General features: G+C 31.3%; 2 protein-coding genes across 3 annotated transcripts in view; both read right to left on the reverse strand.

The window, feature by feature from the left end:
• The window catches only part of LOC129802577 (protein yellow-like), a 325,562-nt gene that overhangs the window by 107,718 nt on the left and 203,349 nt on the right, over positions 1–14,495 (reverse strand). The gene's annotated exons all lie outside the window — the stretch shown is intronic.
• LOC129802576 (transcription factor CP2-like protein 1) overlaps positions 1–14,495 on the reverse strand; it is a 78,061-nt gene that overhangs the window by 61,739 nt on the left and 1,827 nt on the right. For both annotated transcript variants that reach the window (XM_055848509.1, XM_055848510.1), the window contains 2 exons: positions 11,162–11,282; positions 5,851–6,036 (listed from right to left, as the gene is read on the reverse strand). In XM_055848509.1, the coding sequence (XP_055704484.1) occupies positions 5,851–6,036; positions 11,162–11,282 (307 nt within the window). The remainder of the gene's footprint in view (positions 1–5,850; positions 6,037–11,161; positions 11,283–14,495) is intronic.

A 14,495-nucleotide genomic window follows, 5' to 3' on the forward strand; every position in this document is an offset into this window, starting at 1 on the left:
TAAATACTATTTTTCGAAGTGACTTTTTTCGTCTAAGCTTTTCTAATATTGATATTTGAAATTTAGAGTCTTCAAATGATAAACCAGTGAGATTCGTCTTTGTCTCGCATTCAAAACGCATCCGCAATATTGAATATAAAAAAGGTGTTCCATCTCTCCTCGAATTAAATCTGTATAAAAACTTGTAAAATGAAAAATGTACAAAATGGCGAAGAAAAACCGGTACATCAAAATAAATAAATAATAAAATAATGTTCCAAAAATTAGCTCGTCCACGGACACAGAAGTTTTTGGAAAAAATTTGTGCTTTCTACGAGACTCAATAAGATACCTAATATGAAAACGAATTTTTTCCGCAACGTGGCTCATCCATGAACACTGAAAATTTTCGGAACAAATTTGTACCCTCAAGGAGTAACAAAAAGATACTCAATATTATTAACTAATTTGTTCCGAAAGTCACCATCGCAGCGAGGAGGACGTTAAATTTGTGGCATTTTTCAAGCTATAATATTTAAGGTTTCACTTTTTTTTTAATTCGAGATTCCCAAGATTTTTTCCCCTCCTGCTACCAGCACTCGCATGTGATTTTGTAATGCACAAGTCTGTATAAAACACTGTTAAGCTGAATTTTATTTGATGTTCCTTATGAACTTTCGCCATCGAAATCCATTTCGACTGAAGTACAGACCTTAACTGTTAGACGAAACGGACGAGATCTTTTAAATTGCATTAATTTGTTCCCGATAATTGGAACTAAATGTCTATATTTGGTTCCGACTTTTAGCAACAAATTTGTACTTCTTAAGAGAGACAAAAGGATTCCCCATATTATTAACGATCTTTGTTCCAAAAATTAAATCGTCCACGGACACCGAAAATTTTTGAAACGAATATGTTACAAATGTAGGGATAGTATTTTTATGAAAAAAATCTACAAATTTGTTCCTGACAGTGGGAACAAAACAGTAGAGCGCAACAAAATTCTATTCCAACTCACAGATCAAATTTGTATAAAACGAAATCTACTGAAATTTGTAGGTATTCTACGGTATCGAAACGGTTCTAAAAGAAAACTTACCCAATTGTCACTATTCTTAACAAAACCGTGAGGAAAAATATTGGAACGAATAAATACCTTTTCTAGGTACATATTTGTCCTGTAACAAATTGTTCTAAAGAAAATTTTCACCAATATTTTGGTCAGTGTCCAAAAGTTTTTACTGTGATTGTGCAATTTGCTAACAATACTACAATTGGACTTCAGATAAAAATTAGTTATAGTTTCATAACTGGTTTATTATATGGATTCATAATCAATTATACCCTTTTCAGAATTGTAAGAAATTGCATGACCTTTGGAACTATACCAAATGTCACCCTATTCGGTTTATAAAAATACGCTCTCTAGAGCATTTTTAACCTTTGACCTTGAAAAATCTTTAATTCAACAGTATTTTCTTATATGAAATTATCACCGAGTCGGCCTCTAAAACATATTTAAAAATAAAAAAAAATCGCAGGATGCGTTTTTAAAGATTCCCAAGAAGAACACGGTTTTTGGAAAGACTGAAGGAAAAATAAAGGTCATGTTAATTATTTATTAGTTTGACCTGCCAATATTATAAAGTTTTTAAATTTCGAATCGTAAGGGATAGGGGAAAGAACTCTCCTTTCGAACGTTCATGCCTTCGAATACCGTGATTTTTCTTTTATTTTTCCTAAGAGATTTATAAATAATTATCACATAATCATAAATATTGATGATAAGCTAACTAATATTTAATAGAAATGTGTAAGTCTCTTACGAAAAATAAAAGAAAATTCACATTATTCGAAGGCATGAACATTCGAAAGGAGAGTACTTTCCCCTACCAAAAAAGGCCAAAAAATAAACCTGTTTCCCCCTATCTTTTAAATGTGTCAAATGCAATTTGTCCTTTGAAGAAATAGAAATTTTGGACTATGAAGAAAATAAAAAAAGAAATTTTGTCACTTGAAAATTTAATTTTTTTTATCAATTTTTAGAGACAAAGATATACGTAAAACATGTATGTCTCATTTTTCTCTCCTTCACAAAATCTCATAATGCATCCCAAGGCTAAAATCCGCCTTTGGGTTTTCAACCTTTTTCAATGAGTTTTTTGTGTGCTCTGGGGAGCGCTTCGCAGAAGGGTAGACAGACAGACGATGAGCGTGAACAAAAAACAGTAGAAAAAACGAGACAACTGATGGCGCGTGATGCCTCTTTTCACCACCAGGGGACATCACGGATGCTTTGAGTAGCTCCGCGAGAGCTTGAATCTGGAGCTTTTTTTTCCTTGACGATGCTCTTAAATCGAAAATGTTGTAATAAAAGTCACATTTATGGATTTTTGTGTCATATTAGCATTTTTGCTGTTTGCACTACTAGCCTCTTATCTCTTATCACAGAACAAAAAAATATATTTTTTAGGAACATAAACAATATTTTTTAGGACAAGATTAACATGAAACAGTTCGTCTGTTCCATTTGTCTAATTCTGTATATTATACAATATAATAAGTTTTTTGTAAAACATTGTACTAAACAAGAGAAAGTAGTTTAGCATTTGACAGTTCTGTACCTCTTTCTTATTCTTATATATGCTTGAAAGAATTGCACCTTACACTTGTACGAAAGAAAGTCATTTTTTTGAACATTTTTAAATCTTAGTATTTTAGTACAAGTAATACTTTGTATGTATGTTTTAATAATCCTCAAAAATTGTGTAAAAGCTTTAAAAACCACAAAATGAGTTTCTTATTAGCGGTTCTGTTTCGAATTTTTCGTCTTCTGTACGAAAATTACGATTTTTTGTTTAAATGTGGTTTAGAACATGTATGTACTAAAAATTTATACCAAGATTTTTTATAATAAAAACATATTTTTAGTCCTTATAACTAACAAATTTAATGAATATTTATAAAACACGATTGATTTGAACTATAAATCAATATTAATTTCCGAAATTCATTATTCAAAATAAAAAAAGGTTTAGTTCATGTCTGCACTAATTAAGATCTTTCGTGATTAAATCTGTTTGATGGAATTAATCGAGAGAACATGTTTGGAGAAAGAATAATTAGTCAAGGAATGCATAATGGCTACAATTTGAGACCTTGGTGTAGCAGTCCCACCAAGAAACGCCCTCTGTGTTATCTATGATTCTTTGGATCAAATCAACAACATCGTTTTATGTGATATTTTAATATTTTGTTACATTTTCATTCAAAAGTCCAAGACAAGTGTTTGATGCCGCATTCATTTCTCAATAACCCAATACCAAACCACCGGGATTGGGCCTAAAAAACAAGACTGGTCACTTGAGTGACGTCTTATAATCATCTGGATTTCCCACATCCCCAACTTGTTCTGTGGGCAAGGCCTCGATGGAAATACTTCTGCAGAGTGTCATTTGCAGGAGAGAGCCCTGGGCCATCTCGTTAATGTATTCACACCAGTTTACTGCACAATCGCATACAGTATTTTTCCCATATCGAAATCGATGATCGTAAAATGCGTACCAAAGTGAACAGATATTGGTACAACTCTGTTTTTTTTTTCTTTCTCTCAAGACGCAAATGACCAAAATTTCATGAGACATTTGCTGCGATCTTTTTACTCGGAATGTTGATATTTTTGCAAAAGATATGGTCACTTTTTCACTTTGCAAAACAACTCAGCAATATAATTTTTAAATGTTTCAGTTGCTAGCATGTCACACTTTTTGATTAGACACTCACGATTGCCGTGGTAATGAAAAAACGTCTTCTATGTATTTGTCTATTCTTTACTCGACAAATTGTCTTAATTACTAGAAGGTCTGAGAATTAAAGCATATATTATCTGTTCATTTTTTTGTTCTCTAATGAATTTTATGAACAGAAACATTTCATTATCACTTTGTGCTTGCGATACTTTTCCTACTATGCCTTTTATCGGTCTTCCAATGCTTGAACTCTGCACAGAATGTAATGATTCCCTTGATTTTTTCTAAATTTACAGTTTTTTTTCTTTATAGCATTTATGTTTTCCTGAAAATAACGTTCCAACGTTTATCAGTACAATAATCTCTCCAACTGAAGATTAGAAAGGTTTAGGGCCAAATGGTTGGAGATAGGTAATTGTGCTTTTAAGGGACCCCACATAATTTAACCTTAGTTCCCACACTATTTCTTGTAAAACAATTTTTTTCTTACAGTAGACTCTCGCTTATCCGTGGACTCTTTTTTTCCGGGTGACATAAAAAAATCCGTGAGACAGTTGAATTTTCAAAATTTTGATGACACATTGTTCCCGTTTTGGGGTTTTTTTTGTTAAGTAAATGTGCTCTATCTACTGTAATTCTTACTCATTGTAACTTTTTTGGACAGTACGCATGTTTAGAGAGACTGTCGGATTCAGTCAGGTCAGGATTCTCTCCATAAATTTTCAATGTAAACAAAAAAATCGTTGGATTTCAAACAATTTCATGGGTATCACTCTCAGAATCCGTGTGACATTTTGGTACCGCTCTCACGGATAAGCGAGTGTATACTGTATTTTGTTTTGTATTTGTTTTAGATATGTTTACCTCAGTGTTATATTCTTGCAAAATTACAAATTTAACGTAAGAAAAACGTAATTTTAACGTTATTAAAATTACTGAATAGATAATGGCTTTAGCAGATCACCCATTTAAAGACGAGTGGGACACCGGTGTCTCAAAAACAAAACCATTTTTTTTTTGACCATAGAAAGTTATTTTGTCCTCTAAATAATCCGAAAAATTAGTTTTTGGTTTTGGGGCACCGGTGTCCCATTCGTCTTTAAAGGGTTACCATGCTAAAGCCATTAGTATATGTTCAATAATTTTAATAACTAAGTACTTAGTACACTGTACTAAGAATGTTAAATGGCAATGATTCTCAAAATATTTAAGTAGCTTTTCTGAAAAAAATATCGTACCGTAGATAAGAGTGACTTTACCTCCCTGTATACTTACCTGTGTACACTTACCTTTAGCTGTTCGTAAGCTTTTCTTTAATTCTAGCACTTAAAAATGGTCTTCATCAATCCAATTTTATACCATTTTCGATCGATGCAGACCATCTTTTATGCGCTAGAATTAAAGAAAGTATTTCGAACAGCAGGGGGCAAATTACCTGTATCTACGGCAAGTTTTTCTAAAAGAACTTACCAAAACGGCGATACAAAACTTATGATTTTTAAAGTTAGATATATAGATAATTGCATCCAGAGGTTGTATGATTCAAAGAGAGCTAGATATCACAGTCTATTCGGTGAAAGAAAACCTTGACCAAACTGGTTTCAAAGTTTATTCAATGACCTTGAATTACTCTTCTTAATACTTTTTCAAGGGCAAGAATTAAAAAGGTTCCTCAGAGCATATTTCTTTATCTATTGGGACAAATTTGGAATCATTTGAAAGGTCTTTAAATTCTGAACATAATTGAAATACTTTAAACTGGTTATGTATCGGTAATGAAAGCTAAATTGATGTTTTCTTTCAAACATTTAATTCCCTGACTTTTTGAGGTTTTTATAAAATTTTGATATTTTTTCTAGAATCTGGTTCAAAATTTGTATTTTGATTTGCTCCTTGGATATTGAACCGCTTAACAGCTTTATGAACTGTACGACCATTCCGCAAAGCTGTTACGCCTTGCCATCTTTTTCTAGACTTTTTGTCGGTCTTTTTTGCAAAATTAATTATTTTACAGCACCAAGAGACGGTATCGCTTCCAATTCAGGGAATGTCTTATCATAATCTCAATGAGAGAAATTGCCTATTTATCTGAAAAAAAAAAACTTCAAAAGTAACTTACCGGACTTCTTAACCCTTTCACATTCCTTCTGTTGAGCCCCATTTGGTCCATTGAAAGGTATTTTGGGTGTTGAAACTGAATTCTCAGTTACATCCAATGTATCTTCCCAATCCATTCGGCGTTTTCTACTTGTACCTGTTGCTGTCTCTTGAATATCGACCATTGAATTATTCTGATGAATTGTTGCTGCAAATTAATCACAAAAAAAAAACATCTTGGGGTCAATATTAAACCCAATAAAAATCATGTACGTCATAAAACAAATTTTTCCCCAGAAAAAAAAATACACAAACTGTTAATAAAACTATCCATTTCCGGAATATAATTATGTCCTCCTCAATGTTTCATGAATTATCTTTTTACACCTCTACTAAAGCCTTTTTTTGGGTATCTAACACCTTTCATTAACAGTGACCAATTCTAAAAATTTCCACACTACATTAAATTGGTCTGAGAGAAGCTTGAAAAAAGTCCCACATGTATTTGGGCTCGAAAACATTCAAAAAAAAAATTGTCAACGAAAAAAAAACTTTTCTATTAAACAGATAACGCATGAATTTATGTCTTGACATAAAAATTTTATAGCACTGTTTTTATTGAGATGTGATATGAGGGATTCAAAAATTCACTGAACATACTAGTAAATGCTTTTAAGTGAATAATTTTTGGAACAATATCCCAAAAAATGAAAGGCGAATAAAAATCATTAATCACATTACAAAAGCTTTAGTAGAAGTTGCAAATTGATGTGTTCCGCGACGAACATGACTTTGAATGTGATTTTGATAAGAAAATATAAAAAAAAACAAATAAATTTTAATATTTACATTTTAACATGAGGGACATCTTTCTGTTTAAATAGTCCTTGTGTTGCATGATGCTAAAATGAAATCATTTTAACATCAAGAAAATCATTACAACACTTGCAGTAAAGAAATGGATTTTCTGAAGATTTTTAGAGATGGTTTAAGAGACTATTAGTTGGTTAAAATAAATTTAATTCTGTAAATTTCGTTTTGAATGATCCTAAGATTATTTCAAAGAATAACATGGTTTCAAGCCCAAAAATCCCTCTATCCTAGTAAATATTTATAAATAACCTTAAAGTACATAAAAGATCTTGTTGAGGAAACCTACACTAAAAGAGAAATCCGAAAAAGTTAAAATAACATTCCGGAAATGTTAATTTTACCCTGCAGTATTGATCCGAAACCGGTGTAAATATTACCCTTTTTAGGTGTATTGGGGGTTAAAGTTACCCTTTTTCATGTTAATTTTACACTTAGAAAGGTGTAAAATTAACATTAAAAATGTTGATATATTTTTACACCTAAAAAGTGTTAAAGTTATGAGGAAAAAAAGTTAATCGCACCCCCGTTTTTTTTCTCAATGTACAATGCTTAGGGGAGACTGGGGCAAAAAGCCACAAAAGGGATACTTTATTTTTTACAAGCTACTCGAGCGCTTCAAAAATTTATAATTAGCGTAGTTTTATAGGAAATTTACCGCTCTACAACTTTACGAAAGTAATATTCCTCTATTTTGTAAGGAAATGCGTTTATCGGGTCGATTTCTAAAAGGTAATTTTGTGACAATTCTCAAAAATGCTGGGGCAAATAGTATCAGACATTGAGTATTATCTAGAGATGGTAAAATTTCAGAAATTTCACAACAGTCGCCATCTACTTTAGGAGAAAATTCATGAAATTTCTTCACATTTACCAACTCTAGTATTATCATATTTTGATTCGCTTCATTACAGGCTTCCGTAAATTTGAAAAAATACTTAGAGGACATATTTTCATAAAAAAATTTATTCATCTACCTACACCTTTGTAAAACACCGTTTTCTCTGCGAGAAAAGTAAGAAAACGAGATAAGCGCTTTTCAAGCTATTTTAGAAAAAAAAACACACAAAAGACTGCAAATCGCCCAGCAAAACTTCGATCTGCAATTCTGCACTTTTGAAATTTTAACGTTTCTTGTCATTCAATCGGATACTTCGTGTGGCTTCGGGATAGTCGTGCGACTTCGTGAGCATCGCGAATTTCTTCCGTGTTTTCTAACCATTTCCTTCCCCTTCGTATTTTCTATTATGGCTGATTTAATAATATTGTATTATAACATTATAATAATATTGTAAAAAAAGAGAGTATTCACGTAAAATTGTTGAATATAAATTGAAATACATATTTTTATGTAGTTAAAATAATGTTTAGAAACATTAGAAAGGGTAGAAGAAATGTAGAAATCATCTAAATACTCTAAAGAAATTCTGCCGATAATTTTAAAATTTTCTATATAAATTCTGCAGAAAATTCTGCAGAATTTTCATACAACGATCGGATCCACCTTAGAACAAAATTCCGCAGAAATTCTGTTGATTTTTCGGCAGTTAGTAATTCAAATCTGACGAATTTCTGCAGAATTCTGCAGAATTTGCCGGGTGGGCGTTTGACCAATGCAAACAACAAGCGGCGAGACATGATAATGACGTTTCTTTTCGCCGTGAGACATCAGAAATTGCTTCGCTTTTTTATTACTTTTTGCTATAAAACCTTTTGTTACTTTTTACCCCAAGTGGCCATTTTTAGGTGTGATTCCTTCATAATCACACCCGAAAATGGCGGACTATCATTTTTGGCATCAGGGATGTTCAATTCAAAACGTATACCCTGTGAATTTCAGCTCGATCGGAGCACTTTTAGAAAATCGGAGTATCACATTAATAAAAGGATTTCTGGAGAAAAGAACTTTTGTAAAATTCTAAGATAGATAGCGGATTCGTATTCAAAAAATCCAAATTATTTAGAAAATATTCACCAGTGCATCAATTTTGGAAAATAAGTAGGTAATAATTGTTAACTGAAGTCAAAGTGGGAATTTCGGTCTAATTTTTTGTTTGTAACAAAAAATTAGACCGAATTTCCCACTTTGACTTCAGCTAGTATACGTATACGGTCGAAATATAGCACTAATAATTGTTATATTCTGCAATGAAAATATTTCAAAAATAAGGCTAAAAATTTCGATATTTTTTATTTTCTAAATTCCTTGTTCGAATTCTGTGAAACTTACGACATTGAAGAAGGCCTATACCTTTTGTTACTTTTTACCCCAAGTGGCCATTTTTAATAAAAGATTTCTGGAGAAAAGGACCTTTGTGAAATTCTAAAATAGACAGCGGATTTGTATTCAAAAAATCCAAATTATTTAGAAAATATTCACCAGTGCTTCAATTTTGAAAAATAAGTAGGTAATAATTATTATCTTCTGCAAGGAAAATATTTCAAAAATAGGGCTAAAAATTTCGATATTTTTTATTTTCTAAATTCCTCTTCCGAATTCTAAGAAACTTACGACATTGAAGAAGGTCTATTGAGCCGCTATCTTTTTTACCTTGGAAGATCTTGAATTTTGAATTTTTCGTTTTGTGACTTTTTGCCCCAGTCCCCCCTACAGTAAAACGGTATATTACTTGCATTTTATGATACATTAAATAAATTTCGACATTTTGACAAAAGAGTCAACAGGGGTTCCCTGTCGAATTTGTGTACCTTCGAGCCTATACACAGAAAAAATATTTTGTAAAAATGTTCGTAAATGTTTGTGAACTCCTATGGGGGAGTTACGAAATGCTCGTGAATCGTATAACCCACAAACATGTTCGTAAAAGTTTGTACTTTTTTCACAAACATTGTTCGTAACATGATTACTTGACGAACATTTTTTGTACTATTACAAACATTTGTTCGTAAATGTTCGTAAACACACAAAAAAATGTTCGTAAAATTTTGTTATTTGTTCGTAAATGTTGGTTTTCCTGTAGAACATTTTACGAACAAATGACAAAATTTTACGAACATTTTTTGTGTGTTTACGAACATTTACGAACAAATGTTTGTAAAAGTACAAAAAATGTTCGTCAAGTAATCATGTTAAGAACAATGTTTGTGAAAAAGTACAAACTTTTACGAACAAGTTTGTGGGTTATACAATTCACGAGCATTTCGTAACTCCCCCATGGGAATTCACAAACATTTACGAACATTTTTACAAAATATTTTTTTTCTGTCTAGCTGCTAAACTGAGCGATATTTACTATAAAAGCGTATTTAAAAACAAATATTAATAATTTTCAGAAACAATAAATAAGAAATATAATATTTCCCAAGTGTTATGACCAGCGCACAATAACTTTTGTTTGTAAACATGTTTTCAAAATTTTCTGTAAGAGTGAGCGAGATGACTAGATATAAATTTCATTCACTCTCATTGAAATGTCAAAAATATGTTTACAAAACAAGAATTATTGTGCGTTGGGCATTAGATACAATTTTTCAGTATCTCAATTTATAAACATTAAATATCTTTAATGCTTTGCTAGACATTTTGAGATAGTGCTATCAGTTGCTTAGGCCCTCACCAATGAAGGTTCTTAAGACGAGTTCAAGAGCACTATAAATTTCACAATTCCGACAACTTGCCTTGCTCTGAAATTTTCAATACACTACTGATTGGGTTGTCAAAAATTTCTGTCTGACTTATACAACTGATCTGTCTGATCCAAAACATACCGATAACATTAATAGCTTTAAAAATTTTTCAACAAATCCCGTTGCTTTCTTCGACTAACAACGTGATTAACCAATTTAAATTCAATACGGAAAAATATGTTTACGCCAAATTTTCATGTTCTCCATGAATAAATTTGTGCTTCTCCTCTTTTTATTTAATAGACTTTTTTTAATGCATAATTACTTGTTTCTTTGTCATAGATCCAGTTGGATTTTTCCGGGGTTCTTTACAAAATCTTAAGCTCTTTACCCCCTAGTTCTATCTTCCCCATTTTAAATACAATCAGCAGATTGATTTTTTATGCGACGCGATGGATAGTATTTTAACATGAATGCCAACATTTTTCTATCTGCATTTTTTGTGAACTAATCTTGACATTTTATAATCAAAAAAATCCCCAAAATATTTTTCGCAGCAAACTCCGCAAAATTTATTTTTTATCTGAGACAGAAAAATATTTTGCATAGTGTTGATGAGATAGAAATAGTGAAAGATATGCAAACTAATAAAAACAGGTTAGTGTTTAGTAATTAATTATTTCAACCTCTGTTGATTGAAATTCTGCAAAGGTATTATAGACTGAACCTGGTGTTGGCAAAATTGATGCGAGGAATCAGTGGAAAGATTAAGAGGTCAAAACTTGTTGAATTTGGTGTCATGAACATTGAAAATTCACCAAAGGAGGGATTAAAAACCGTATTTTTGCATACAAACTATGCTCAATGCTACTTACATCTCAGGTAGTCAGATGGCCAGGCTTCTTTGGAATCCGGTGGCGAATCCACAAAATCAATCAATTGCTCCAATTCGTGGTGAGACGTATTGGTTGTTTGATTGGTAGTCACTTTGTATTTCTGCAGAGGAAATATTCCATTTGTATTTTTGACTTTTTATAACATTTTGTTAACATTTTTATTCAATTCTCAACGTTTGCTTGTTTTCATGTTTAAAAATTTTGTATCCGTTATTGATATTAATCTTATTAATCCTACTAATTCGACTTAGCTCAAAAATGAAAAATAAATGACAGATCAATAATGATTTTACAAAATTAAAAAAAAAATATTTCGTTAGAATTAAAGAAATGTTGGAAAAAATGCTGCTTTGTTTTAATTTTTTAAGGATAATGGTGCTATTCCAATGAAAAATGAACATGTTTCTTTAGCACTTTACTGTTCTGAAGTTCTTCTACATTATCGACTTTTCTTTTTGTTTGTTCCTGACAGGACTGTTTTCTCCTGTCTTCACGGTGTTTCAAACCACCAAACAGTCGTGACAAAGACTAACACAAAGAGAAGTCGATAATTCAGAAGCACTTGAAAACAGTAAAGTGCTAAGAAACATGTTCATTTTTCATTGGAACAGCACCACAATTCTTCTCTTTTCCTTTATTTCCAGAATTATACTTTTAAACACATTTTTTTTACAAAATTGTACTAAATAACCAGTGTATTCTAAAACAATCATCACATCATAAACTAGAATTCAATGTTAAGCGAGAGGTATTTACTTAACGTCAAGTTGATAACGTACATTGAATAGCCCTCATCTTTTCACTGAACCTCTGATTGAAAACAAAGAAATATTTCAATAACTCACCAAAATATACTTCAAAAAATTTGGTATTTTATCCATATTAATTATTTATCTCTTATGTTTTTTTTAAATTTTATTTTACGTGGTAGGATATCGGTGAAATAGGTCTGAAGCCTTCAGACCTGTGGAACTAAAAAAAACATTAATGATGTGTCGGTCAGGTCTACTTCCCAATCAATTTAGAACAGTAATCAAGTAACATCTCAGTGGCGTTACACATTTGTTTAAGAACTTAAAAAAAAACAGATAATATTCAAGATTTTATAAAATTAGGGGTTGATTAAACAAAAAGAAATATCCAATTAAAACTTAAATGTTTTCGCAATAACTTTCTTGCCTAACTTCTCCCAATTACAAGCTTCTCAATAAACTTCTTCCTTCAAAAAAAAAAAAAATAAACAATGTAGTTTACATTTGCTTTTATAAAAATACATTCACAAGGAAGTAGTTACAATGTTTTTGTTAAAATTTTTTGAGTAGTTATCTAAAATTGTAGAATTTACGCTATAGTAAGCGGAAGAAGTTTCGATTTTACGTCAAAAATATTTTAAATTTTAGAAAATATCTCATATAATTTGGGTTTGCGGAATCTTTATTTTTTCCATTTTGTTTTTTACGCTTTTGTTTTTCCCAATTTGTCTTTGGAATCTTTGTCTTCGGTAACTTTTGTTTTTTGGAAACTTTGTCTTTGGAAATCTTGTCTTTCATATATTTTAAAAAAGTATATTTTATTAAATAAAATAATGATATTACAATGGTGTTTTTTGATGATTTTAGTTTCGTCCTTTGGGGCAAAGGGAAATTTTTTGTGTTTTGGGAAGTTTTTAGTTTCGTGCTTTGGGCCAAAGGGAAATTCTCTGTGTTTTGGAAAATTTTTAGTTTCGTCTTTTGGGGCAAAGTTTTTAGTTTAGTCCTTTGGGGCAAAGGGAAATTCTCTGTGTTTTGGAAAATTTTTAGTTTCGTCTTTTGGGGCAAAGGGAAATTTTATGTTTTTGGAAGATTTTAGTTTCGTCCTTTCGGGCAAAGGGAAATTTTCTGTGTTTTGGGAAGTTTTTAGTTTCGTCCTTTGGGGCAAAGGGAAATTCTCTGTGTTTTGGAAAATTTTTAGTTTCGTCTTTTGGGGCAAAGGGAAATTTTATGTTTTTGGGAGATTTTAGTTTCGTCCTTTCGGGCAAAGGGAAATTTTCTGTGTTTTGGGAAGTTTTTAGTTTCGTCCTTTGGGGCAAAGGGAAATTCTCTGTTTTTGGGAAGCTTTTAGTTTCTTCCTTTGGGGCAAAGAGAAATTCCCTGTGTTTTGGGAAGTTTTTAGTTTCGTCCTTTGGGGCAAATGGAAATTTCCTGAGAAAAGGGAAAATTTTGGAAAGTTATAAAATATACTTGTGCAAAATGTGTGACAGACAAAATTTACGAAAATTGTGCAAAATGTAAGAAAGACAAGATTTCCAGACGAAGTTTCCAAAAAAAAAAAAAAACAAAAATTACAGAAGACAAAGATTCTAAAGACAAACTGGGGAAAACAAAAGTGTAAAAAACAAAATGGAAAAAAACGAAGATTCCCGATCCCGGAAAGTACTCTCCCTTTGAACGTTCATGCCTTTGAATTATGTGAATTTCTTTTATCGTCTCCAAAGCATTTATACATAATTATCACGTAATTATCAGTAATTGATGATGAGCTAACTAATAATTAATAGAAATGTGTAATTAAATCTTAGGAAAAATAAAAGAAAATTGACATTATTCGAAGGCATGAACGTTTGAAGGGAGAGTACTTTCCCCTACTAAATCAAATAATTTTCAACATTTTATTACTGTCATCAATTTAATAGAATGTAGTTTTCATCAAAATCTGATGAAAGTAATAGAATTTTATCTTTTATTCTCAATTTTATCATTTTCGTCTACCTTTGTCGTATCTGCATTTTTTTTTAATTTTTAGGTTATTTTTCAATTAATTCAATATGTATTCTATTCAACTTATCTTTTCGAAAGAAATAGTGTAAATTCAGAAATATTTTAAAATAAAAAATATTGTCTTAATTATCGTAAATATTTTTTAAGAAGTTTTTGATTGAAAAAATCCGTTTTCGCGTTGTTTACGGCCGAAGTTTGAAAAATTCGAAAATTATTCGTAGATGATTTATTATTTGTATAGAGTTGCCAACGTTAAGACTTTCCGTTATTATTAATCGTGTCGAGGCTTTAAAAAAATTAAATAAGTTTTGCCAAAAATGGGCCAAGTCAATGGTAAACGGACTTGTCATCATCAAGCCCGATACTTCGCATTGTGCAGGGGACAACGGACAAACACACAAGTGGGCGTGATTTTAATCATCCCATAGCCACATAGGACATCACATTTGGAGAAACCGCATTGTCGTCTGTTCTGTACGGAAAATCAAAACGACTAGTTCATACCTAGCTCATAAGTTTGCATTTTAAACTTAGTTCGACAATTCGAAATTTAATTA

The sequence above is a fragment of the Phlebotomus papatasi genome, chromosome 2, assembly GCF_024763615.1.
Source record: "Phlebotomus papatasi isolate M1 chromosome 2, Ppap_2.1, whole genome shotgun sequence".
Classification (NCBI taxonomy): Eukaryota; Metazoa; Arthropoda; class Insecta; order Diptera; family Psychodidae; genus Phlebotomus; species Phlebotomus papatasi.